The 26,309-nt window shown below is 40.8% G+C and overlaps 2 protein-coding genes across 5 annotated transcripts; one reads left to right on the forward strand and one right to left on the reverse strand.

Moving 5' to 3' along the window:
* The first annotated feature begins 128 nt into the window (after window positions 1–128).
* phc1 (polyhomeotic homolog 1) lies at window positions 129–12,650 on the forward strand. 3 transcript variants are annotated; one of them, XM_036135109.1, is made up of 14 exons: window positions 129–273; window positions 2,642–2,766; window positions 2,868–2,975; window positions 3,229–3,294; window positions 3,390–3,533; window positions 5,150–5,305; window positions 5,395–6,153; window positions 6,252–6,384; window positions 7,009–7,175; window positions 8,036–8,099; window positions 8,205–8,292; window positions 8,492–8,663; window positions 10,126–10,363; window positions 10,458–12,650. In XM_036135109.1, the coding sequence occupies exons 2-14, from the start codon at window positions 2,650–2,652 to the stop codon at window positions 10,607–10,609; spliced, it is 2,364 nt and encodes a 787-aa protein (XP_035991002.1). In that variant the 5' UTR covers window positions 129–273; window positions 2,642–2,649; the 3' UTR covers window positions 10,610–12,650. The 3 variants fall into 3 exon arrangements, with proteins under 3 accessions (XP_035991002.1, XP_035991003.1, XP_035991004.1); XM_036135110.1 differs by having other exon boundaries at window positions 2,645–2,766; XM_036135111.1 differs by lacking the exons at window positions 10,126–10,363; window positions 10,458–12,650 and having other exon boundaries at window positions 8,492–9,258.
* On the reverse strand, window positions 12,649–22,897 carry styk1b (serine/threonine/tyrosine kinase 1b). Of its 2 annotated transcripts, XM_036135115.1 has the most exons (10): window positions 22,474–22,897; window positions 21,395–21,441; window positions 20,666–20,833; window positions 18,299–18,631; window positions 18,023–18,204; window positions 16,455–16,529; window positions 15,682–15,890; window positions 15,299–15,339; window positions 13,553–13,649; window positions 12,649–13,479 (listed from the first exon to the last, which is right to left on the reverse strand). In XM_036135115.1, exons 2-10 carry the CDS (start codon window positions 21,438–21,440, stop codon window positions 13,287–13,289), a joined length of 1,344 nt encoding a protein of 447 aa, XP_035991008.1. In that variant the 5' UTR covers window position 21,441; window positions 22,474–22,897; the 3' UTR covers window positions 12,649–13,286. The 2 variants fall into 2 exon arrangements, with proteins under 2 accessions (XP_035991008.1, XP_012730586.2); XM_012875132.3 differs by lacking the exon at window positions 22,474–22,897 and having other exon boundaries at window positions 21,395–21,512.
* Between the last annotated feature and the right edge of the window lie 3,412 nt (window positions 22,898–26,309).

A 26,309-nucleotide genomic window follows, 5' to 3' on the forward strand; every position in this document is an offset into this window, starting at 1 on the left:
ACAAAACAAACAAACAAAACAAAAAAAAACACCCCGCCATTATTATCTCTCCTTCTCCTCCCTCCCTGTCTGCCGGTCAGTTGTGCCACAGCGCCTCCTAGGTGCCACCCGCAGTACAACCAGAAGAAATAGCAAAAGAGTGGCAGGGGGCGGGGTTTCACTGCAGGCAACCCCCCCTAAAAGCTAACTCGTTCCCAGTTTAAAATAGATGTAAACAGCATCACTGTGATCAATTTATATTCTCTGAAAAAGAACAGAAAAGCATCAAGAGAGGTAAGCGCCTGAATGACCTAAAACGTACACTGCCGTTGCAGTGCTGGAGGGGCAACAGTCTCCATCTCCCTCTGCCTGTTGAAAGCAGCTAACGTGGCTAGCTGGTTAGCATAGTGTGTAACTACGAGTTAACGCCAGATATTTTCTTGCGCTGAAAATGCCTTCAAAAGTCGGTTTCGCCCAGAGACACAGTTTCTAACCTGCGGGTGTTTTTCACAAACAAGCAACCCAACTTCCGCTTTTATAATAAACGCGCATTGCTTGAGTGGAAGAGGGTTAAATAACAAAGTAGCAGGAGTTTGTTAGCCGCCGATGGATGAATAGCTCCGTGATCTTCTGAACTTTTTTCCATGTGTCCTTTTGCTCGAAAACTCCCAACATGTTTACAGCAGTTTTTGCGAATGAAAGGACTTTGAAGCTAGTTTCTGTTCACCTTTATTTCTGAGCTGGCTTTGACCGTGAAGACGCCCATATTTACACCTTTTGTTCTGTGCCTCAGGAGAGGGAATACAGAGTAGCATTACAGAGCACTAATGTTTGAACTATTGTTTACTAAGAGGTCGACACGTGCTTTTGTTATGTAATCATAACACAGTATATATACATTTGATTCAAGGCTAAGAGTTTGGCGCTTTTTTAGGGTTTTTATTTACACAGGCTTGAGTGGGTGGGAAAGAAAGATATATATATATTTTTTTCTGTTTTGTTTTCTAGGTCTTTCATAAATGCGGAAATATAATCAATTATAGGGGAAAAAATTAACTTTTTTCTAATCTTGGTTTTCTTTTACCTTTTCCAAAATACTTAAATTATATTTTCAGTACATTGTAAAGGAGAGAGAAAAATCACCATTCCCCCTCCTCTGTCTATTGTTGAGCACCGCTGCTCATCTGGCTAAAAAGGGGGAACTTTGATAAAGAAAATATTCCAGCTGTGCACAGCATAGAGTAATGTTGTGTTTTACATCCCGTTGTCTACCTTCAGTCAGTGTGCGTGCTTGTGATAGCTCAACGGACTGTGTTAAGAGTTGCTTACATGCTTTTTTTCACTGCGTTTTTGTAAAATAATGATAAAAAAAATAGATAAATAGAAAATATTGTGTTTGTATAATTTGCCTTGCTGCTGCCTATTGGCTAAACCGTTGCTGATAATTTATCAATTTACCTGGCCAAATAAATCAAATGCTGAGCTAGCTCTTTCCCTGGTTGTTGCTGTGCACTGCCAGTCAGCTGACTGAAGCTGCTGCAGGCTCCACCCGAGCAGATAGCCTGACTAATAAAACTACTAAAACTAACGTTTGCGAGCGTTTGTGAATCAAATGATGAGACTAACGCAGCACTACAAGTGATATAATTCTGCCTTCACTTTAGCAGCAGCAGGAATAAATGTCGCTTTTCTTTTTTGAATTAAAGCAGTTAGATAATATTACACATTCTGATGTAGGTACCAATATACATAGAAACATTCACTGTATGATAAATCTAAGTTATCATACAGTAAAAAATCTAGTCACCATGTCACCATTCGGTAAATCTAGGACATCAAGCCTCACATTAAGCAACTTGGCGATCTGAATCTTTATTTTTCTATTTGCTTTCACCCTTCAGGAACTTTGTTCTTAGTTCTTGTAACTGCTTTTGTACACACTTGGTTGGCTTCTACACTTTATTAAACTCATTCTTGAGTCATCAGCAGCTTGTTTTATAAGATATTTGTTTATTAGGATCAGCTATTGTCAAAGAAGGCTTCAAACAATAACAGATGGGGGTCACCACGCTAATTCTTGGCCTATACAGCCGAGAAAACTCGTGCCGCTCCAGTGCTCTCTCTGGGATGTCGCCATAAAGACAGAAAACTTGGGTGGATTTGACACCATAACGGTTTAAAACCTTGATAGCAGTAAACGGGTCTGTTAGCCGTATTGCCGCACACGGTGCATTTGCGTATGCAACTGTGCAAAAACAAGTCACTTCTGCTGTCAGGCCTGTGCTGCTTTTTCCTCTTTTATCGACAAAATGAACATACCTTTATCCTTTTCATTGGAGTACAGATGAAAGGAAAATGGGATAAAAATATTTAATTGAATATTTGAGTAAAGTTTGACCATATAATTCTAAAATTTGAGTGTGGAAAAGTATGTACTTTTTAAAGGAGAAATGTGTGGGAACCATTTATGACGGTTATCATTTTCCCTTTAAAACAAGACTTCCTGTTAATATTGTTACAGGTTATATATATATATATATATGTATGTATGTATGTATGTATGTATGTATGTATGTGTGTGTGTGTGTGTGTATGTAAACGGTTATGGAAATGGCAGAAACATTTTGTGATCAGTCATTGTTTTTGTTTTTTTTCTTTCTAGCAGCAAATATGGATGCAGGTGAAGAACAAAACACAGGCAGCGCGAATGGAAACCCGCAGGCGAGTGGGAACTCCCGGGCCCCCCAGATAGCCCGCATGTCTTTGTATGAACGACAAGCTGTGCAGGTCAGGGACTGCGTTTAAAAACTGCCGTCTCCAAAATCTCCATTATTATTTAAATCCGCCCTTTTAAATTCACCTCGAAGAATTTGTTTTTGTTGGTTTAGGCTCTCCAAGCGTTGCAAAGGCAACCCAACGCAGCCCAGTACTTCCAGCAGCTCATGCTGCAGCAGCAGATCAACACGGCTCAACTGCAAAACTTTGCTGTGCAACAGGTAGCTACAATTCTAACAATTACCCTGCACAATAATATGGTCCCCAGTAGCACGACCTATCAACTTTAAATGTGTGTTTGTTTGTTGTTTTTTTTAAACATTAAAAGGTGTAAAAAAAAAAAATTAGCTCATATGTTTGGATCTACTGATTTTTCATGTTTTCAGATTTCTCTTTATGTCTTAAAATGAGCTACATAGATTAAGTATCATGTGACTTTTACGTGCGTAGCATTAATTTCACTTTCTAAACCAGGCCACGCTTGCAGCCAGTCGCCAGTCCAATACGCCGAGCAACAGCATGTCGCAGGCGGCCACAACTGTACGTTTATTCGCTGACGTTTCGCCTTACCTACTATACCATAAGCAGACTGTAGGACTGTTTAGAAACATATATAATTTCTATGTTCACTGCAGGTCAATTTAAGCACTACGTCTGCAGGTGGGACTATGAGCAGCCCCCGTCCGCACGGCCCGGCTACCTCCGCAACGACAACAGCTCTCAACCAGTCGGTGCTGCTGGGGGGGAACTCTACAGGACAGGGACAGATGTATTTTAGGGTGGGTTCAAAATGCAAACACTTGTTACTGATAACTAGTGTTAACTAACTGTTCTGTGTTCAGTTTGTATTTAACGTGAGAGCTAAACCTCACTGTTGACGCATCGTTTTCTTCTCACGGCCTTCATTTATTATAGTGCATTGATAGCGCTGTTATTTATTTACAGATATTTTAATACTTGCATTTTTATCATTGCAATTGATGTTTTGTTTTTTTAAAGAAATCTAGTTTATTTTATATTTTCTGCTTATTTCCAGGGTTTCCTCAGTAAATGACACAATTGCATTTATCACTTCACCTTGATAACCTGTCACTGATGTGTTTATTTTTTTTTTGTTTTAACTTTATTTAAAATTGACTTGGTTTATTTCCAGTATGAATGTTTTTATGCCTTTGAAGTTACTCTTGTCTGTATGAAATGTGGCGTGCCAAATTAAGCTCGATTGACTGACGAGTCTGAGTGCAAGACGTTATGCAAACAGAGACAGTGATGAATGGTGTAAGTGTAATTTAGGCTAAAAAAAAAATACCATGCTTTTACCGTATCATAGTGTTCAGCAAAGAAGGTATAACGTGATATAACTGCTTTTATTTTAAACAGGAACACTTTTAAATGGGCCAGTTTGTTTTGACATAAGCAAGAGAAAATTTTAGCCTCCTTTCAGCCGGCTGACCAGCAGTGTGCAGCAACATGTGGGGGATGGGCAGCTTTAAATTACTGCGCTTTTAAAATTACTACTATTTAAAACCGTAGTATACAGACCACCAGCCCATGCCTAGTATAGAGCTGAACGATTTTGGAAAATAATCTAATTGCGATTTTTTTTTTTTTCTTAATATTGCGATTTAATGCAATTTTTTTTCCAGTTTATTTATCATGTCTTTTTAAACATATACAAACAACAAATTATTTTGTTTCCTCGCTGTGCAGATTAGTTGCTAAAAGACCCGCAGCATCTAAACTCTGAGCAGTAATGATTGCGTTCTGCCTACAATATATTTCAACCAAAATTGCAATTTTGACTTTTCTCTGCATTAACCACAAGCAACAAAAATGGCCTCTAAATAAAGATGTTTGTAAACAAGGACTATTTAAAACAAGAACTTTTAATGTTTCTATTAATAAGAATATTATTCAAGAGAACAGCTTTTAGTTGATTTGGACATCAATCCTTGTTGAACATAAAGTGCAACCAACAAGCAAGTCTATGTATTAAACTGATTGACCTGTACTTAATGCTATGTATATATATAAACTCTAAAACAAGTAATAAAATTAGATTATCTTACTGCTGCAACTGTCTTCCCTTCCATGTGGAGGCAAACCCACTTCACACATTTTACTGACACCTAATGGACGTGTCTAATTCCCTAATTGTTACATAGCCAAAAATTGCAGGCTCTGCAATTTGGAAATTGGGTTTTTTTTAAATCGCGATTATATTGAAAATGCGATTAATTGTTCAGCCCTAGCCTGGTATAAGTAAACTGAAACCACGGTAAGAAAAAATAGCCATTAGCAGTTTTTTTTTTTCCCCCAGAGTCTTAAAAGTGTCTCATCATGTGGTTCAAAGGTATTACCGAAGATTTGAACATGTCTTTTTATCTCTGCGTAGGTGAACCGCTCTCCGCTTGCCTCTCAGCTCATCTTCATGCCCGGTGGGACGACAGCCGCCGTAGCGACGGTCGCTCAGACGCAGACGCAGCCCCAACAGCAGCAGCAGCAGGACGCTGCTTCCACCACCAGCATCGCCCAGACCGACAACGATCAGGTCCGATCTGTCGGAGAGATCAGGCTCAGTGTTTATTTCTAAGGGAAGACTCTGTTTCACCACAAATGTCGCGTTTGTCTGTCTCCCAGGTGCAGAATCTGGCTCTACACTGTGCCTCCAGCAGCAAAGCAGTGGCTGTAAAGGCTGAAAACGTAGAGAGGAAGGATGCCGGAAGTTTTCCTCTCACTCAGCAGCAGCAGACGTTTCCTCAGACAGCTCAGCAGCAGCAAGTGCACCCACAGCAGCAGCAGCAACAGATGGCCAAAGCCAGCTTTAACCAGCCGTCTGCCTCCAGCTCCCTGGCCGTGAAGGCCGGGAACCAGGCTGCCATGGCCGTCCCTCCTGCTGCCTCCGTAACCCCGTCCTCCTCCTCCTCCTCGTCCGCCGCTCTCCCTCTATCTCAGCTCCTCCTGTCCCCCTCTGCTGCCCCCGTCATCCTGGTGCCAACTTCAAACGTCACCACCTCCGCCCAGGGCTACCCGATCGGTTCCGTGGCGCCGAAAGCCAACATGAACCCGCAGACTCTGGTGGTGCAGCCCCTGCAACAGGCGAGCGCCAACGCGGAGAAGGGCCCCGTCCCGATACAGCCCAAGACGGCCCAGGGACACCGCTTACCCGCTCAGCTGTCCCCCCGGCAGCCACCCCCCATTCTCCCGGCGCCGCCGAGCAGCAATCAGGGCAACGCGGGGGGTCAGAACCCCTCACACATCCCGGTCCAGCTGGTGGGAGCCAGGCAGGGCTTGGCAGCGAATTCCCCGGCCGTGGCCCTGGCTCAGGCACGGGGCGCCACGGCGCAGGAGAGTCCATCTGGTGTGGCCGTTTGTTCGGTGCCCAGCAGTATGGCTATGGTACGATCAGGGTTTACGGCTCCCTTTGGGCTTTGTGTTTTTTTTTATTTTTAAGCAATTACTGCTCTCTCATGATGCATTTTCCCACATATTTTCAGACAAAGCCGTCCGCCGGTTCTCTGAAGAGGAAATCTGAGAGTGACGCGCCGAATGAAGTGTCAGAAACATCAGATTCGGTCTCCATGAAAGAGTCCGCTCCTCCTTTATCTCCTGCCCCCACAAAGGACTTGGGTAAATCATCTTGCAGGGTGCTTGCGCAAGTCTTGAAAGTCTTAATAAGTATGGAATTTTGAAACACTGTTTTCCAGACCTTGAAAAGTCTTGAATTTTGAGTGAAAGTCTTAATAAAGTATGGGAAAAAAATGTATGGTAGAATTTTACAGTATGCTCAAAGGCATTGTGAAATGAGAAATAGGAAGGTAGGCTATAAAACTATAATTTTACTAACTGGTCACGTACTGTATCAGCCTAATGGAATCAAACACTTGTTTGATGTGAAATTCATATACTTGTGATTTTCATGTTTTGAAACGTTTTCATCAGTAAAAGCATAATTTACTGTGAATAATGCATTTGTTCATTGAATACTAGCCTATAAAAATTAACATTTCTAATAAACAGTTTTGTACAATCTCAACCAATGAAGTAGGCAGTAGGCACACAAGTATACAAGTACATAAAGTTAAGGTCTTGGGGAAAAAAATATCAGTTTTAAAAAAGTCTGGAATTTTAATTTGGAAAAAGAGCAAGCACCCTGTCTTGGCTGTTCTAAATCAAACCAAAAATTATTAGTAAGCGAGTTCACCAGCCACAGTCTGTAATCTTTTGTCTTTTATATTTTTGATTTCTCCTCAGCTCTTCCTGTAGCTGCCACGTTCTCCTCTCCCCCCACCCTGTCCTTGCCTCTGCCCTTGTCCCGAGTCGGCCACGGGGACAAAGTTCCCCAGGCGGTGGTCAAACCTCAGGTTCTCACCCATCTCATCGAGGGCTTTGTTATTCAAGAGGGAGCCGAGCCCTTCCCTGTAGGTGCACTCTGCCTCTACACTGAACATGATCTGAGGCGTTAGCCTTCATAAGGGGCGCAGGTTTCTGGAAAGCTCTGGAATTTCATTGCAGGGTTTTTCAGGCCTGAATACGTTCATTAAGAGTGTGGAAAAAATATTTGTCTTTTCTGGCTTTATTCTGTATTTTCTAAAGGTTGTGTCTATTCTCCCTCCCTTCTTTGTGTCCTATTTTCATTCCTCCTGTTCTTTCCTACCTTCCATCTTCCTTCCCTTATGTCATTTCTTCTGTCCTTCCTTTCTTCCCACCTCCCTTCTTTCCATTTTTCCTTCCTCTTGTCCCTTTTTTTCATTCATCCTTCCTTGTTTCCTTCCCTCCTTTATTGTGTCCTTTCTTATTTTCCTCCTTTCTTTTCTTCCGTTCTTTCATCTTTTCAACTCTCCTTGTGTCCCTCTTACTTTCCTACCTTGTCATTTCTTCCTCTTGTGGTTCCCTCATCTATCTTTCTTTGAGTCCTTTCTTTCTTCCTTCTTTCTTTCCTTCTTTTCTTTCTTCCTTTGCGTCTTTCTTCTATCCTCTCTTCCCTGTTTCCTTGCGTCCTCCTTTCATTCCTTCCTCCCCCATATTTCCTTTATTGCCTTTATCCTAAAGTAGATGCTTCTTTTTTCCTCCCATCTTTGTGTTTTACCTTCTTTTTCCCATACGTAAATCCTGACCGCTGTAAACATGTCAGTCCCATAAATTCATAGTAAACTTATGTATTTTAGATTTTAAAATGAACGTAAAGGACTGAAAACTCTGAAAAGTTGGGGATTTTAGGTGAAACGGGTGCAGGGACCCTGGAAGTAGCCGTCTTGCTAACGTCTCTGTGGTTCGGCAGGTCGCCGGACTCCTCAAAGACAGAGATTTTGCCCTGGTTGGCCGCACAGAGAACGGCCCTCCGTGTGAGTAAAAGGTTTATTTCTTTACGCTGGTTTACTTTCTCCTCTTTTTTTTTTTCTCGGTTAATCCTCTGAACGCTGTTTTTTTTAATTATTTATTTCTCACAGTGTTGAAGTGCGAGTACTGTGGATGCTTTGCTCCAGCCAGCCAGTTCAGGGGATCAAAGAGGTTCTGTTCAAATACTTGTGCTAAGAGGTACTTTTTTTCACATTTTGCAATGTTACAGCCACAGACTCTGGAGTCATTTACTGAGAGTTTCTGTGACAGAGTCTGAATTGTCAAGCTAATGACCGGAATAATTTATTCCATTGCTGTTACCTGATGTGGTCTAACTCGTGTGTTGGCGCAGAGCAGCAAAAGGAAACCGTTGCAGACTGACCCTCTCGACTTTCAGGTACAACGTAAGCTGCAGCCAGCACTACAAGTCCAGCAGAGGGAGGAGTGGTGGGGGGCCGCCGCTGCCTCCGAACCCCACGGAGAACTCGTCTAAACGCAGGGGCCCTTCTCGTAGGGGCAGTTCAAATAGCACCCACAGTAAAGTATCAAGCAAGCATCATTCTGTCAAGGTGAGCTGTGCTGTTGTGAAGAGAGAGAGGCTGCAAGTGGACACGTTAAAATGTTCGCTTGTCATTACGCCGTCCCCATGCGTGCTAGAAAAAGCAGCCAAACTGACCGGAGTGGAACGCTCTGCGACCTGGAGGGCTCAGCGCCTCGTTTAGATTTAAAGAGACAGCGCCAAAACGAGTTGTTCTCAGACGCGGCTCAGAACAAGGGGTAAAAAAAGGGGAAATGTGAAGTTAAATTGATGGAGAATTCAAACCAAAGCAATGCAGCTACACTTTATATGGACCACAGCTAGATAGACCACGGATTCACCCACCCCTGCTTCTCATCAGATCTGAGTCCAGTTGTGAAGCATTCAAAGCTTTTTCTGTTCACTCTGGGAACTTTGTTTTGTGCCAAAGACGACTTGAACCCTGGGATGAGGAGTATTGCCAAAAATGTTGTGAAAACGTAATAATTTTCTGTCTCTAGTGTACATAAAAGAAAAGGTTTGAATATTTTACATGTCAAAAGTGTGTAAACACATCAACAAATACAGGACTGTCTCAGCAAATTAGAATATTGTGATAAAGTTCTTTATTTTCTGTAATGCAATTAAAAAACATGAAATGTCATACATTCTGGATTCATTACAAATCAACTGAATTATCGCACGCCTTTTATTGTTTTAATATCGCTGATTATGGCGTACAGCTTAAACCCAAATATCCTATCTCAAAATATTAGAATATGGTGAAAAAGTATACTAGTAGGCTATTCAACTAATCACTTGAATCGTCTAATTAACTCGAAACACTGCAGGGTTTCCTGAGCCTTGAAAAACACTCAGCTTGGTTCAGTAAACTAAATCACAAGTATGGTAGTGGTTAAGAGACGACATAAGATTCTCACAGTAACTGGTGTACTGACCATGGCATTACTGTCCTTGATTGGCCTGCCAATTCCCCTGACCTGAACCCCATAGAGAATTTGTGGGGTATTGTGAAGAAGAAGCTGAAAGACACCAGAGCCAACAATGCAAATGAGCTAAAGGCCGCTATTGAAGCATCCTGGGCAGCCATAACACCTCAGCAATGCCACAGGCTGATTGCCTCCATGCCACGCCGCATTGATGCAGTAATCTGTGCAAAAGGATTCCCAGCCAAGTACTGAGTGCATTAATGGACATTTTCAAATGTTTGATTTTGTTTTGCTGTTATAATTCTTTTTTTTTACTTGGTCTGAGGAAATATTCTAATATTTTGAGATAGGATTTTTGAGTTTTCTTCAGCTGTACGCCATAATCAGCGATATTAAAGCAATAAAAGGCTTGTGATATTTCAGTTGATTTGTAATGAATCCAGAATGTCTGACATTTCATGTTTTTTAATTGCATTACAGAAAATAAAGAACTTTATCACAATATTCTAATTTTCTGAGACAGTCCTATATTACTGTTTCAACATTTCGCCGTCTCCATCGTAGTGTCACTCGGAGTCCAGTCGCTCGGAGGATGTGTCCAGCGAGGGGGAGGAAGAGGAGGACGATTCCTCCTCGCTGTCCAGAAGCTCCTCGCGCTCCTGCTCCAGGGCGGAGCACAGCGCTCCTCCCTCCGACTGCTCGGCGCCAGGAAGCCTCCCGATCGAAGGCGCCAACTTCCTCTCCGCGATGCCGTCTCAGTGGAGCGTGGCCGAAGTTTGCAAGTTCATCTCCTCGCTTCAAGGTCAGCGGCCCGATCTCTGCCCGGTTCAGATTGTCGAAATGCGTCCAGGTCGTCGATACTGACCCGTCTCGTTGACTCCCCGCTGTGGGTTTAGGTTGCGAGGAGCTGGCCGCCCAGTTTCTGTCGCAGGAGATCGACGGCCAGGCTCTGCTGCTGCTGCGAGAGGACCATCTAATCTCCACCATGAACATTAAACTGGGTCCGGCTCTGAAGATCTGTGCCTCGATCAACAGTCTGCGCGACTGATGGTTCTTTACTCGTTTCTGATGTCTCATAGGATTTAACACTTGGACTTGAGCTTGTTGGAGATTATGTGGAGTTTTGTTTTTTGTCCATAGACGGTTATTCCCTATCAATCTGAAGGTGCTTTAAGAACAGATCACCCATTGGACAGTTCTCGTAACCTTTTAACCCAGTCCCTGCTCTTTTGCTGTGGTTCTTGCTTTAGGGTTGGAGCTTTCTTGATAACCCATGAGTGACATAAAGGTGTGTGACTGATGCAGTTAAAAGGTTGTGTTCATCAGCTGAGCCACACTCGGTTTGCTTCTTAGTACTTCTTAAAATGTTGGAGGGCTAAAATGCCTACGGTTCTTTGCAAAGCTATTCGCACCCCTAACACTTTTCCATATTTTGTCACATTACAACCACAAACTTTGATGTATTTTATTGGGATTTCATTTTCAACCAACACAAAGTAACATGCGATGGCACGGCCGCTTCCAAAGACGGGGAGTCATTTGCTACAGGCTCACGGTAGAGGGCAACGCCCAGAACCGGAGCCCCCAGCCTTCAGATTAGGGGCAAGATTTAAAGGGTTGTTTTTGTGAAGAAAGAATTCTGGCTGATTTAAATGTAAAAACGTTTAATTTTCTTTTTAATCGGCCTTGCAGGAAGACCATAGAACAGGTTCGACAGCTAACCGTAAAGAATTACGGTTGTGCTGTCTCGTAACTTCACATTCCTACAAGGTTCGTGCTCCCCGCTGCTGCACACAGGATCCGTGGCTGAAGAGGAGCGGCTGCGAATTAAATGAACCTGTAGAATATCAGCTGCTAAAGGATGGCCCATCGCATTGAGAGCTTAGATCTTAACACGTCACACAAGCCAAAGCCCAACACACGAACAATTTTGGACCGCAGCAGGTATGGAAAGCCATAAGAGCCGTAATTTAGAAGGAAAAAGACCCGAAATTGATAGTTGTGCATGTGAATATTTTAATAGAAATTAAGAAATGAATCCATCTCAGTCTTAGATTATTAAAGAAATATATATTTTTCTTTAAATTATTTGTAATTATTTAATAAATATCTGAACTTGTATCAGAACTTCATGGCCATGCGATAACGACATCCGGAAATTATGTATGTGATAACTTATTTCATTTGGGTATTTGTGTGGCTGTTCGCTTCTTACTGCAGGGAAAATCATCTAGAAACTGTTCTAAACCAGAAAGTGTAAGAACGTGAATGGCTGAAAGAAAGCGCCAGAACACAGTATCAATCATGTGTTGAATGTCTCTGTGACATTCGTCCTCTGTGGGGGATCCTCAGACCAACGTTTCGACATAAGGGTCTGCACTATGTTGGTCCATCACCTAAAATCCCGATAAAATACATTGGAGGTAACGAGACAAAATGTGGGGTGGGGGTTAAGGGGTGTCATTACTTTCATTTTGAAGGCACTGTAAATATAACACGGAGATGGTATTTTTTTTCTGGACTGAATGGGCAGACTTGCGCATACTGGTATGTGTGAGCCGTCGATATTGTAAGCTGAAATGTTCCTGTCATCAGTGTTTGTCTTTTTCTTTCTGTCTGTCAGAATTAGAAGCGTCGCATGTAGAGGCCTCGAAAACCGTAAATCTAAGCTCATTCTGCTTAAATATTTCACCCGCCTTCGAACAGTATTTTCAGGTCTTCAGTCTTCAGGCCGTCTGCAAAAGTTAACATTTCTATATGTTCGGACTTTAGTTGTTTTCTGCCTATGCTGCGTGTCATAGATGTCAACGCCAGGCTTCAATCATACAACAGACAATGACACTCCACCAGCCTGGTGTTTCACTAGTTGTCATTTTTGAATAGTTCTAAAGAGTTTAGTTTTTTATTTTCTTATTTTTATAGTACAATCAGAATTATTTTTGTAAGGAAACCATATAGTTGTAGAAGCTTTACAAAAAAAAGTACCAAAAAAAAAAGTAGGTACTCCTCCTGCTCTGCTTTCAAGGGCTAAAATGGAAGTGCTCTATGTACCTGTATGCAGTACTATCATTAAACATGACACATTACTGGAACTGGGTGTGAGATTTATTGGTCAGATTCAATGCAGCCTCATGATAATTCATGTTGTCATTCACATTTGATGTAAACAGAGCTGAGTTCTTGCTCCTGACGTCAGGACGAGCCGTCCAGCTTGGGTAAACGTATTAGTCGCACTGATCGGTAACTCTGGTAGTTTATATATTATGTTTATTAAATGGTACTGGCCCGTTTAGAAAAAAAAAAAATATTTGCAAACCTGCACCTGTGCATCACCTGCAGGTGCAGCTTGTTAAGAGAGATGCACACAGGTCAGCCTTATAATATCGCCCTCCTGCAACAAAACCACGTGTTTTGTTTTCCATCCTGAACCCTTAAAAAAAGCTTCATAGCTGAGAAAGAAACAAAAGAAGAGATCTTACTAACGATCATTAAATTTCCTCCCGCTCACTATGGAGTTCCCTGTTTTTGCCGAGTGAATCCCAAGGATGATAACTTACCATAATAAAGACCCATTTGTATTAGTGAAAGTGCTCAAACAGAGTTTGCAACACATCCGTTGTATCTTAAAGTCACTTGTAAAAGCGCTCCAACAGGCTTGGAGATAGTAGTGCAAAAGTGTATATATGTTTTTTTTCTTCTTCTTTGGCATTGGACCCTGGAAGTGATCAGAAAACGGTGTAGCTGTTGGTTTCTCCGTATCCGGCCTCCTGCAGGTACTGTTCCAGGTTAACCGTCCCGGATGCTTTGAGCGCTTTATCAGAGGAGCTCTTTTCTCCTGCGGCAAGCTTTCGGCTCACTTCGGCCAGCGAGGGTCGATCCTGCTCTTTCCACTGGCAGCAGCTTTTAATGAGCGCATATCTAAGAAAGGAGAACAAAGGGTTAGATTTTGTAGGGGTTGTTTTATCATCTGCAGCATGCTGTGGACACTTACAGTGTGTTGGAACAGTTTGAGGGTTTTTTCAGGTTTTTTCCTCGCTGGTGAAACTGCAGAAGCTCGGCGACTGAGATTTCTGCAAATGGAGCGTCCCCTAGATAAAACAAAAAACAGAATCTTTGAACACCCAAGTAAAAAGGATTCAATTGAAACCTTTATAGGAATTTAGAAATGGATCAAGAATCTTTTATTGTCACCTCCTGTTACCACAGTAACAGGAGGTGACAGACATTGTATTTGTATTTAAAGATAAATGCGAACATCTAAGGTCATATGTGGTAGGTGGATTTTTATGTGTGCCAAGCTACCAAACATGGCAAAGCAGCAAGAAGGTCAAACCTGTTTAAAAAGTCAATTTGACTTTGACTTGAAGATTATTATTGATGTTTTATTTTTATTAAAACCCATTAATCTCAGTGTTTTAGGAGCAATTTATGCTTGAAATGACATTGCCTGCACTGCAAAAACAGAACTAAAAGTAAGTGAAATTTTCTTGAAATCATTGTATTCTTCCTTGATTAGAGCAGGTAAATAAGACTATTTGCCAATGGAATAAGATTTTTGCACTTAAAATAGGAACAATTCATCTCTATCGTCTTATTTCAAGTGCAGAGTGTCTAATTATGTTATTTTAGAGATGAATTGTTCCTGTTTTAAGTGCAAAAATCTCATTCTATTGGCAAATAGTTTTATCTACCTGCTCAAATCAAGGAAATATACACTCATTTCAAGACATTTTTACTTAATTTTAGTTCCCTTTTTGCAGTGTGCCCCCCCCCCCCCCCCAAAAAAAAAAGTCACCACCTGGATTTAACTAAGCAAATAGGAACGAGCCTCCAATTGGATAATTACTGCATGGGTGATTATGTTTCAGCTGGCAACAAGTTATTTAACCCCAACTGGTGCAATGAGTTGCTTCTTATTTCTCAAACAACCATGTGGAACGTCACATCCTGTGGTCGTGGAAAAGATGTCAGTCTGATTCAGAAGGGTCAAATCATTGGCATGTATCAAGCAGAGAAAACGGGGTTAAGAACTGGAAGAATAGTGGGGATCCATCGTCTTCGAGGAAAAAATGTGGCTGGAAAAAAATCTTGAATGATCGTGATCACTTAAACGTTTGGTGAAATCAAATTGAAGAAAAACAACAGTAGAACTCCATGCTTTGTTTAATAGTGAAATTAAGAGCATTTCCACACTCACAATGCAAAGGGAACTCAAGGGATTGGGACTGAACAGCTGTGTAGCCTTAAGAAAACCACTAATCAGCAAGGCTAATCGGGAAAAACAGGCTTTAACTTGCTAGGGAGCGTAAAGATTGGACTCTGGAGCAATGGAAGAAGGTCATATGGTCCTGTTCCAGAGTGATGAGTGCAACAGGGTAAGAAGAGAGGCAGGTGAAATCATGTACCCATCATGCCTAGTGCTACTCTACCAGCCTGTGGGGCAGTGCTATGATCTGCCATATGAGCAGTAACACAGGGTGGCTACAGAAAGCAAAGGTGCAAAAGCACCAAATAAAATAAATATGACTTTTGCATGTTTTATATTGCTTTTCTGTATGTGATTTTCTGCACCATTTGTGTGAAAATCACGACACATTGTATCTACCAATAGATACAACAGTGTTTTTCATAACAGTGTCCAGTGCTACTGCTCAATTTTACTTTAGAAAAAAGGTTGCTATATTTCTCAGCAACCACAAGGGGATGCTAATGCCTTGAAAGTTATTGCTGGACTTACCCAGTGTAGCCATTTCATACAGCATGATCCCAAACGACCAACTATAGGAGAAACAGAGCAAAGGACGCATATAGTTAATTTTTCAGTCAGTGGATGCTCTCAGAAATAAAACTTACAAGAATTTACACATAATAGGTATTTTCTTAAACTGGCTTAACACTAAATTAAAAAAGCCGGGTGTCATACAACACAAAAGTGGCATACTGAGTCTGAGTTGAAGAAATAATCAAAATTGTTTTATATTGTTTGGTTTTTTACTAATTAGACTGATGAAGATTTATTGTAAAGGAGTTTCTATTGAAGTGAACATCTCTGAAATGAAGGAAACTGGATTTAAAATGCATCAAGAGCATCATTACAGGACAAAAAAACCCAAAACTGACATGTCACTGCTCTTAGTTGCTGGCTTCCTGACTAGCAGCTCCGGCGCCTGCCACTTCTTCATGCAGGGGTCATCCCTCTGAGTGGCTTTCTTGTTCTTCCGCATGTAAACTCCATGCAGGCCCCACAGCTTGGCTGTGAGCATCCTTGTGACGAGCACGCCGCGGGCCCGGATGTTCCCGTGGAGGAGATCTTTGCTGTGGAGGAACTCCTAACAATGCAGCAAAACAAGAACTTCAGGATTTCAGAGGTCTGTCCCGTTCAGAATGTGTGATAAAAGAAACAAACTTTTCAGGGTGAAAACTTGTTTAGTCAATGTGGCGAACGTATTAACCCACACTGCAAAAACGGAACTAGAAATAAGTAAAATGTTATTAAAATCAGTGTATTTGTCCTTGATTTGAGCAGGTTAATCAGATGATTTGCACTTAAAATAGGAACAATTCATCTCCGTCATCTTATTTCAAGTGCAGGATGTCTAATCATCTTATTTTAGGGGTCAAAATACGTGTTCCATTGGCAGATAATCTTATTCACATTCTTATTTCACAAATCAAGGATAAATACACTAACTTTAAGAACATTTTACTTATTTTTAGATCTGTTTTTGCAGTGCATTGAATCATGTTTAGCGATTTCAACGTATGTTTGGCTGTAAATAGGATGTGTCTTTTCTTCCTAGATTGACATATGTAATACAGATCTGATTTGAAAAAAAAAACAATTTAAAAAATATAGTTTTAACTTTATAACTTATAGTCATCATTGTACAAACCAGAGCAGAAGCAACTTGATTGGCCATAATAAATATTCTCCTTTCTGTCATTTCACACGGAGGATCCACGTTGTCCTGGAAAGAGTGGAAACATTTCACAGTTGCTTTTGAGGATTTACATTTGAACAGTTGTCTGAGTATTGTAATTATTTTATACAGTGCTGTGAAAAAGTAATCATCCCCCGGTGTTAAATCATGAACTGAATGTGATCAAGCACGCTTTCTGGACAGCTGATTTCAGTTCCACCAGAACCCCACAGGCTGGATTACAGACATGTAGAATCAAGAAATGCGTTGAACACAACCGGTTTGACAACTTAAAGTTTCACACACATCGTTTGTCTAGTTTGGTCCTAATCAGTTGACGAGTTTGTTAAATGGTTCCTTTTTACACATAAAACTCCAAGAAAACGCCAAACCAAAACCTTTCACTAAAAACCATGTGAGAATGTTCAGTGAGTTTATTAGTTGGGTGTTTTCAGGCGGGAGAACCAAACATAAATACAGGAAGAAGGTGCCGCATTCTGAGCCGGTAGAAACAACCAGGCCTGTAAACCTGTTTCTGGGTAACTCGACTTGTGGTTGCACCTCGGAGATTCTCCCGACCGGGATAATCGAGTGGAATTGCCGCTAAAGTCGGACTTCCCACTCGGAAAGTCGGAGAAATTTTTTTAGGCCAATTGTCGGATCCAATATGGCGGCTCCTTGCATTACCAACAGTAAGCTGTGATGAATACAGGTTTATCTCACAAGACACAGTTGTTAGAATGTTAGGTGTAGCAGCTGCAGCTCTGGACCGAACAAATTAAAGGTGGGCGGCATTTGCATGTGGAAAGTACGTAAGAGGTACTACGAACAAAACAACAGCTTTCCTGGCCGTCGCCATATTTGAATCCTGACCGTCTGTTTTTATTTTGGATTCCTGACTTCCGAGGTAAATAGAACGCAGCATATTTCATGCAAAATTATCTCAGTGATACATAAAAGGATTTTGAGGAGATGCCTTGAAAGTTGCACAGGGCTTTATGCTTCGGACACAAGGTTTGCCGGTATCAGTTATGAGCTTGGAACCGTATAGAGACCACCTCCAGCGAACAGTTTGCTGTGTTCACATCTACACAGGGGGCCGCCGCACCAAGGGGGGAAACAAACCAGATTAGTTTTAAGAGGAATAAACATCTCGCAGAGGTGGAAAGTAAAAACCCTGCCTGGTTGGTTCACTCAACCAGGTGATTTTAGTACCTGTCTATGGTGTGGAACTGGAAATTCAAGTGGTTGGAACTAATCTCCGGTCCTGGCTTTTAACTTTCTGAACCTGGATTCCCCACCTCTGAGCCTCAGGTGTGAAGATTTATCCAAATTTATCCTGATGAGCAACTTTTTCCCTTTAATAAAGGGAACTTTTGCATTGATAAGATTATCTTTGACATAAATTATTTAATCAAAACATTTAAGCGTGAGGAAAAAAAAAATCTGTAAAGGGGTAAGTACTTTTCCACGCCACTGTAGCTTGATAATCGCGTGGTGCTCTGCAAGAAATAAAAAAACCTTCATTATACGCTGTTTACCTGTCTGCATCGCCACAAGTAGCTGAGCAGATCCCTGTTCTCCAGCTCCTCCACCACCGTGACCAGGGGAGCTCGAATGGAGACCACACCAAGCAGCTCTGGCAGGAACGGATGTGGTCCGAGCTGTGCCAGGAAAGATGCAAAGCCCAGGAAGTCATGCCTCTCTGTGGCATCGGCTGAGTCTGCGGAGGGAAGAGGTGGAGGCGGATTATTATTCATTTATTTTTATCCTGGCTGTATTTAAAAGACAGACCAAAATTTCCCTCATTTTCTCACCATTGAGGACCCGGAGAACCACGTTCCTGTTCTCCATGCGCGCCCTGTAAAGAGACACAGAGGGGTCGACCCGCAGGTTGAAGGAACCCTGCAGCGGGGTGACCAAGTTGAAGGACTCTGGCAGCCTCTGGCGGGGCAGCTCTCTGGGCTGGACGACGGGAGGGAAACTGGTCTTGATGGGCTCCGGTGGGTAGCTGGGTGGGGGAGCGGGCGTGCTTGTGACCGTGGACAGGTGTTGAGATGAATATGTTTTTGGGGCCTGGAAGGTGGAGTATGAAGTGGGCATATCCAAGGCGATGCTTTCATGCTCGAGTACATTGATACCAGGGGGAGCTAAAAAAAAACAGCCAGAAAAGATGAAATACCATCGTCAGTGTGAAGAAATAACATGTGAAAAAAAAAACAGCCAAAGTTTATAGAGAGGGCCCAAATGGAGAAGAAATGGTCTGAAAATGGGCCCAAGATGGGACTGCTGCTTTCAACATAACCACCTTTTTAATTGGCTGCATAAGGTTAGATGTTGTGGAAACTGTGGTATATGGGTTCTAACTATGTTAAACCAGTTTTCTTAAACCTTTTTTAAGAACACGATGAGATCTGCATAAGGGGTTCAGCTGTTTTGGGTTATGTTGGTGAAAATTCTCAGTCATACAGGTCATTATCAATCCAAAAAAGGTTAAAAAGTCCAGTTGTTTTATTTTTTAACCTTTTTTTGGATTGTTTTGGGTTTTGTGTTCCCAGATAAAAAGCCCATTTTGAACCCAGTCCCACCCATCAACTTCCAAGTCCATGAAGGGTCCACATACATGTTTTAAACCATACAATGTATTCTATTTCTTTTTTATTTAAGAGTTTGTTATTTTTGTTAAAATTCTGAAACAAAGTATAGATTGATCTATATTAGGTCCTGTAGTATTGCAATACTTTATTCTAAGGGACATAAATGCTTCTAGGTGAATTGGTCAGTATTAAGAAGTGCTACATACAGAGTTTATGAATAATCACATGATAATAAATATATTATACACATTAAGCTTATAGTGATCTATTATTCTCCATAAAGTAATGATTTACACCAAATGAAATAAGTGAATGACAGTAGAAATGTATTAATTAAAATTCACATCAGTCGGAAAACTCTATATATCCAAGCAATTTTTTATAATGCTACATGTGTGGTCAAGAAACATTGGTTTAGCATTGTCTTCTTATTAAGATGAGACGTTAGTAGGGAGGGTACTATTGCTCCAAATCTTGTACAATATGTTAACTGAGTTCAGTGTCTTACCAATGGAGTTCCGAGCACTATTTTAGTATACATACTTTTACTAATATGATACATTCTAGATATTATTTTCAGCTTAAATATACTATTCAATACTGTATTTGTTTTACACTCACAAATGTACTCTGACAATGAAAACACAGCTGCGTAATGACAAATGGGTTTTTCACAAAATCATTTAAAATTAACGAGTTGTACTGCACTGATCATCCCAAGATCTTATCTTCCACCTACAGCAACTGTTTTTATTAAAGTAAATTCAAAATATCCCTGGATCAGCTCTTAGATTTTAAGCCAAAAGAATGAAAAGATCAGATAATGTCCTAAGTCTTCAAAATATGATTATTTTGTTTTCATGGCCTCAAAGGGCTTTATTCAAATTAAGTGTTGTCTGAATGTTACTAAATATGTGTCTAAAACTAAATGCCTTATAAGACGGACCCTTCTTTACTCAGTTAGGAAATTAAAAATATTCCACAGTTAGTTAACTTTCCATAAAAATTAATGAGCCAATGTTTTTTTTCCAGCAGAATGATGACGTGATTGATTTTTTTTTTATTATTATTTTTTGTCTCAAGTCCCTCCAAATTTTTTACAATTTCATCCCATATATGCAAACATGTAGTTTTACATCTAATTAATAAACATCTTCACCCAGTGGAAACCAATACAACACGAATTTTGAAGGGATGTCACCTCCAGGCTAAATTAAATTGCAAAAGAGATTTTTAATCTCAATGGGTATAACCTGGTTAAATAAAGGATAAATAAAAATAAATAAATAAATAAAATGAGGAATTTTGAACTGACATCCGAGACACAACAGGTGTAGCTGGAACATAGTTTCTCTGTGTAGATAAAAAGCATAGGAATGAGCTGAAAGACAAAGAAATCACCCCAAAAAGACACAATCGGGCCAAATTTTCTACAGTTTGCAGCAACAGGTTAGGCAAAAAGACAATAAATAGAAATACAAGGAAACTCCAAGAGCTCAGGACGTTTAAAAGATTACGCGCCACGTGCATGGCAAACGGGTTTTGACGCCAACCCCAGCATAGCTCACATTTCTTTGCTCCACTTACCATCAATGCCTTGCAGTATCCTCCTGGTGGTCACCGCTTTCCGTGGACGGATTCGGTCCACCTTCTCTGGGCAGAAGCGCAGCAGCAGAATGAAGACCAGAGTGACCACGAAGGTGGCCAGCAGGAGGACGGGCACCACGATCACCTCCTGTTCATAAACACGGATCTCTGCAGGAGATCAGACACAAGGAAGCGTCACCCTGCAGGTCTGAGACACAGGGACGTCAAAGACCTGTTTGTGCACAGTGTGCTGACGTGTTGGCCGAGCTGGCAATCAGACAGAGTTTTTTTTTTTTAAACTTATTCCAATAAAACCTTTCTTTCACCATGGACTTAACTGGTAATAAATGATTTGTTCAGATGATGATGGTTTTTAATTTGACTTATCTGTTCCCATGGGTATAAACACAACTGAGGAATTATCACAGGAAGAAATACAATTTTATCAAGGTAGGCTCCAACATCAAAAAGCATAAAAACAATCAAATTTACATTACATCAATGACAAAGTGCCAAGAATTCACACTACGATATAGTAATTTTGGAAACAATTGCAGTAATTGCACGCAAGAGGAAGGAACATTCATGTGCTTCAGTTCTGGGTGTATTGCCTCTCAGAAGGAAGAATGATACATTTCTTAGAAACACGGCAGGACCGGAAAGCATCAGCCAAGCTTCTTTATTTTTTCTTTTCAGTGGTCAGAGGTTCGTGATTCTGATGAGACTCACCACAGACGGTGTCTCCGTGAGTGCATCTAGAGTCTGATCCTGACATCCTGTCAGATGGAGAGAGATTGAAGAGACGCTCAGGAACAGAAACAGCAACACACATTCATCATTTCCAGATAGATCAATAAAAAACTTCAAAAACTAAAGATCTTGACTCAAAAAAAACCCAGAAAGTTTGAAAGAAAAACTTGATATAAAATGCAAATAAATTGGAAATGGCTTGTACTTGTATAGCGCTTTAACTAGTCCAGCAAATAATTATTTATCCTTGTCACACACACCTCAGGGCTTGAGGCCTCCTGTCACTTCAGATCATAATTAAAACAAGAACACCGAGTCATTCATGGTGGATGAGTAGAAATAGACCGCTATGAGTCTAACACAACAAATTACGGGACCTGGCACAACTGGAAGACACAGTAATGTTGTTAGTGGAGCAAAGTCTGTAACTTGACTCTCACACGTACGCGGTAAAAAAAAGGCCTGAATGCGTAACTGAAACCAGGATCTTCAGATGTGTTAATGCGTGGCGCGTGTCTATTTTCTTCCTCCTTTCTTTTCCCTTTAATAAAGTTTTCTTCTAGTTGCCCTGTCCAACAAAAGCTCGTATGCTGGATAAATTAGTGGTTGTGGGTCAATATTTTGATCAGTCATTACCATCAGAACTTTTGTAATCAACGCCATAGGAGCATATGTAATTTAGCAATCTGTATACGACATGTTGGATTGGATGTGGTTTAAAAAAAAAAAACACTATAAGACAAATAAAAGAAACTTGATCCACACAACAAAACCCTTTCCCTCATGATCATCCTTTAACGTCACATCCTGGATCTCTAAACCAGTTCAGCGGCATTTTTCTGACACATTATTGCTTGTGTTGCATCTCACACCCAGTGCTCAAACATGAGGAACATCAGCTCTTAGCAAACTGTTCTGAAAAACAAGTAAAAAAAAAAACACACATTTTCTGAGCTGCTTCTGAGTCTAAATAATGAATTAGCTCCTGTTGCTTTTAAATCTAAAAGCAGATAAAGCCGCGGTCTTGTGTTCCAGATTCACGGTAAAGGGAGTCTCACCTCGCTTGTTTGGTTGAACTTCTGTTCCTCGAAGAAAATAAACACCGAGTTGAATCCCCTTATCGCAGGTTCATGGTTCCACCTTCACACACTTTGGCACTTTTCACGCATCCTGTCAGCCCGGTCGGCTCCTCGGCTCCTCCTTGTGTTCTTACTCTCAGGCTCAGGGGACCAATTTGCTGCTCTGTGTTTGTCTACCTTTCCTCCTTCAGTGTGTTCTTCGACTCCACCCTCATCACCTGCGCCACATCCTTCTTCACTCCCGTTTCCTCCCCTTCTCTCTTTTGCCCGAGTTAAGATGCTGAAGACTGAAATCAGATGTCTCTGCTCCACAATCCTCACCTGCAACCTTTCTGCCGCGCTCGGAAAACTGTCCCTTATAGCTCTTTTGCAGATGAGGTCCAATCTCGCCCTGCCTATCTGCTCTTTGTTCGTGGAAACAGGTCCAGCCACTCCTTGTCTCTATATAGTTTCCACCTCTTTGTTCAGCATGTTTGACCTGAAACTTGTGCAACAGGCTTTTGCTGTCTCAGGGGCAATTAGCAGATAAGAAACAAACTGCTTTTCATTTTTAGTCACAATAAGCTGCAAATGTTACCAGGCCTCAGGGATGCATCTCAAAACCACAACCTTCGCTGTCCTTCGCTGTTATTTAACCACAGAGTGAAAAATGCAGCATTTTTTAAATTTTCTTTACAAATAAAAATCTATAAAAGTATCTGATGCGTTTGTATTTGGCCTCCTTTTAGACTTAGACTTAGACAACTTTATTTGTCATTTTGTATGCACAGAGTGCGTACAGAATAAAATTTCGTTTGCATGCAGCTTGAAAATTACAGTGAATTGCAGTAGATTACAGGATAAAGTAAAATACAGGATAACATTTACAGGATATTTTACAATGAAACCCCCCAGGCCAACCTTCGGAAACCACACATTTGTTAATCTTAGTATATGTGAAGGTGTTTTGCCTCAGAGGTTTGTTGCAAAACATTAGAAAACAAACAGCATCCTGAAGACCAACGAACGCCACAGGCAGGTCGGGGAGAACGTTTTGCCACGGATTCTCAGATGGATAACATAATCTGATCCATTCTGTTGTAGCTCTGGTGGTACGTTTAGGCAGGTTTTCTCCATCCCAGCCTCAAGTCTTTTGCTGCCTCGAACAGGTTTTATTCCAGGATTTCTCTGTATTTAGCTATCATCCATCATCCCATCAACTCTGACCAGCTTCCTTTTGTTGTTGCATGTGTTTAGTGTCCGCCTTCATGCCTTGTAGCAAACTGTAAACTGCACCTATTATGCTTTTCTTCTTGTCATTGGATTTATGGCTGGTTCATTATTCTCTGTATAATATGATTGAACTTGATTTTGTAAAGTGCCTTGAGATGACATATTTCATGATTTGGCGCTATATAAATAAAATTGAATTGAATTGAATTGAATTGTCATTTGATTTTGGCTGTTCATTATATCTGTTTATTGCAAAGTTTTTATTTTTTAGATGGTCTGTGTTTTTATGCACATTTTCTATGGTTTTTGGACACACTACTCAGTTGCACATTTAATTCAATCAGGGTATGCCATATTAAATAACTATACAATACTTTTCCATTACTTGCTGCTGATACACCTGGATTTCCCCAATGTGGGACAATAAAAGGATTATTGTATTCTATTGTATTTGTGGAGTACATGGATAACAGTTGTCCTGGTTGTCCTTCCTCGGTAGCTTGTCTCTGCAGCTCCTCCAGAGTTACTGTGGCCCTCCTCGCTGCTTTTGCAGAATCACAGTTAGCTTTGCCAGGCCTGTCGGTTTAGGTGGACGGTCATGTCTGGGTAGGTTTGCAGTAGAGCTGCAGAGTATATTGAATTGTATTTTGTCAAGAGAATGTGGGCTCCAGTTTGTTCACTAATGTTCTCCAACCAACCTCTGAGGTCGTCAGAGAACAGCTGGACTCATACTGAGGTTAAATCATACAGCCATAAAATGAAGGCAGCTGATGGCCCTGGATTTTTATTTACGTAGCTTGATCAGACTAAAGGGGTCAGATAAATATGCAACCAACACCCAGGTTTATATTAATACATTTTCCCTCCACTTTACAATCATGTGCCACTTTGTGTCTGTCTTTCACGTGAAACTTCCATGAAATACGCTGAATATGTGGCTGTAATGCAACAGAAGTGCTATGAACACTTTTGCACAGCACTTTCTTCCTGGTTCTGAAGCTGATGAAAGCCAGATTGGCAATGATTTAACATATATAGAAAAAATAATTCATTTGATGATTTTCAAAGCAAAACTTATTAAGAACTATTTAATAAAGAAGTCTTATTCTATCAACACATCATGTCTTGTGTTTGCTGGAACCTCCATGAGAGAGACAAGATTTATCCCCGGCCTCAACAGGCCAAACCTTAAACAAACCCATTGTTGCTGCATAAACACAATTTACATTCACATTCTTTTTCTGGTTCAGGTATTAAATGACAAAGAGACCACAAAAACTGAGTCCAGCTCTGTTTTCGTGTCTGTAAATAATTCGCTGATTTTACAGCTCCTAAAGCGTGTTGACAAATCCTCTAACCACGACTGCAATTTGTGTGTTGAGGTAGCATTAAGTGACCACAAACTGAAATCTCATGTCTGCACATTAGCACGGCTGACTGAACCAGAGAACGGCAAATATATTCGTCTGCTTTGGGCAAAGCCAGTTTAATAACAGATGTTTCCCAACTGTGTTTACAACATAACACTGCTGAGACCGGAGATCGGCCCTTTGAGGCCACGATTCACTGAGATCAACTGGTTCTCCTGTCCGCCCCGTAAACAAATGTCATCATCTTGTAATGAAAGCAAACAAACCTGAGATTGTAACAGAGGTGAAAAAAAACGAAAGAAGGACACAACCACCTACCGACTGCATCATTGTTCCTCATAAGTGGATTTTTAGTCATGAGGAATCCCAGTTTTGAAGATGAAGGTTTGAAAGTTGAAAACTGACAATAATTTAGTCCTTGATGTTTTTGTTGCTTTCTTATGCTTTATTTATTTTACTACTTGTGTGCTTTTACTACTATAGATCATTTTTCATATTCTATCCACTGCTGCATTTTTTTTTACACAAGTTAGCTCATTGGCTAATGAGTATACATTCCTACTGCAGGATTTCACAAAATAATTTTCTTAAAGCACACTGAAGGGCTAATTCTGCTTTGTGTCTATTTGGGTTAATGACATCACAAGAGATATAAGATACAAGCTGGCTTTGGCTAAAACATTATAGTGGATAGATTGACCTACAGGGGAGAAAGTCTGATTCTTGATTTTACAAAAAGATCAATCAATTCACCTTTGTTTATATACCATTCCATAAAATTAAAAGAAAACTAAACATATATGCAAAAAAAAAAAAAAAAAAAAAAAAAACAATTAACTACAATCACCTACAATAAAACAAATATATGGTGGCCCAGAAGGGTCAACAGAATGCAAACAAGCATAGAAATAAAAATACCTGCTAAAACAGTAAGTAAAATAAAAGGCTTATAATAAGAACAATCTGATATTTCTGCTCACCTGGAATTAAAAACTAAGTTAAAAAGATGGATTTTTTTGAAGGGACTTAAAATCATTCAAGGTACTAGACATGCTTGGAGCCAGAGGAAGATTGATCCGGTCTGGGAGCAAAAGAAAAGGCTCTGTCTCCTTGGGTCACCAGAACAGCACAAGAAACATACCGGTACTTGTTTATAGTTCTAAATGACTCTTCTCTTTCTTCATCCATTACAGTCAGCTCGCTTGAAGGTGCATCAAGGACGCAGCACTTCCT

Source organism: Fundulus heteroclitus, chromosome 3, assembly GCF_011125445.2.
Source record: "Fundulus heteroclitus isolate FHET01 chromosome 3, MU-UCD_Fhet_4.1, whole genome shotgun sequence".
Lineage (NCBI taxonomy): Eukaryota > Metazoa > Chordata > Actinopteri > Cyprinodontiformes > Fundulidae > Fundulus > Fundulus heteroclitus.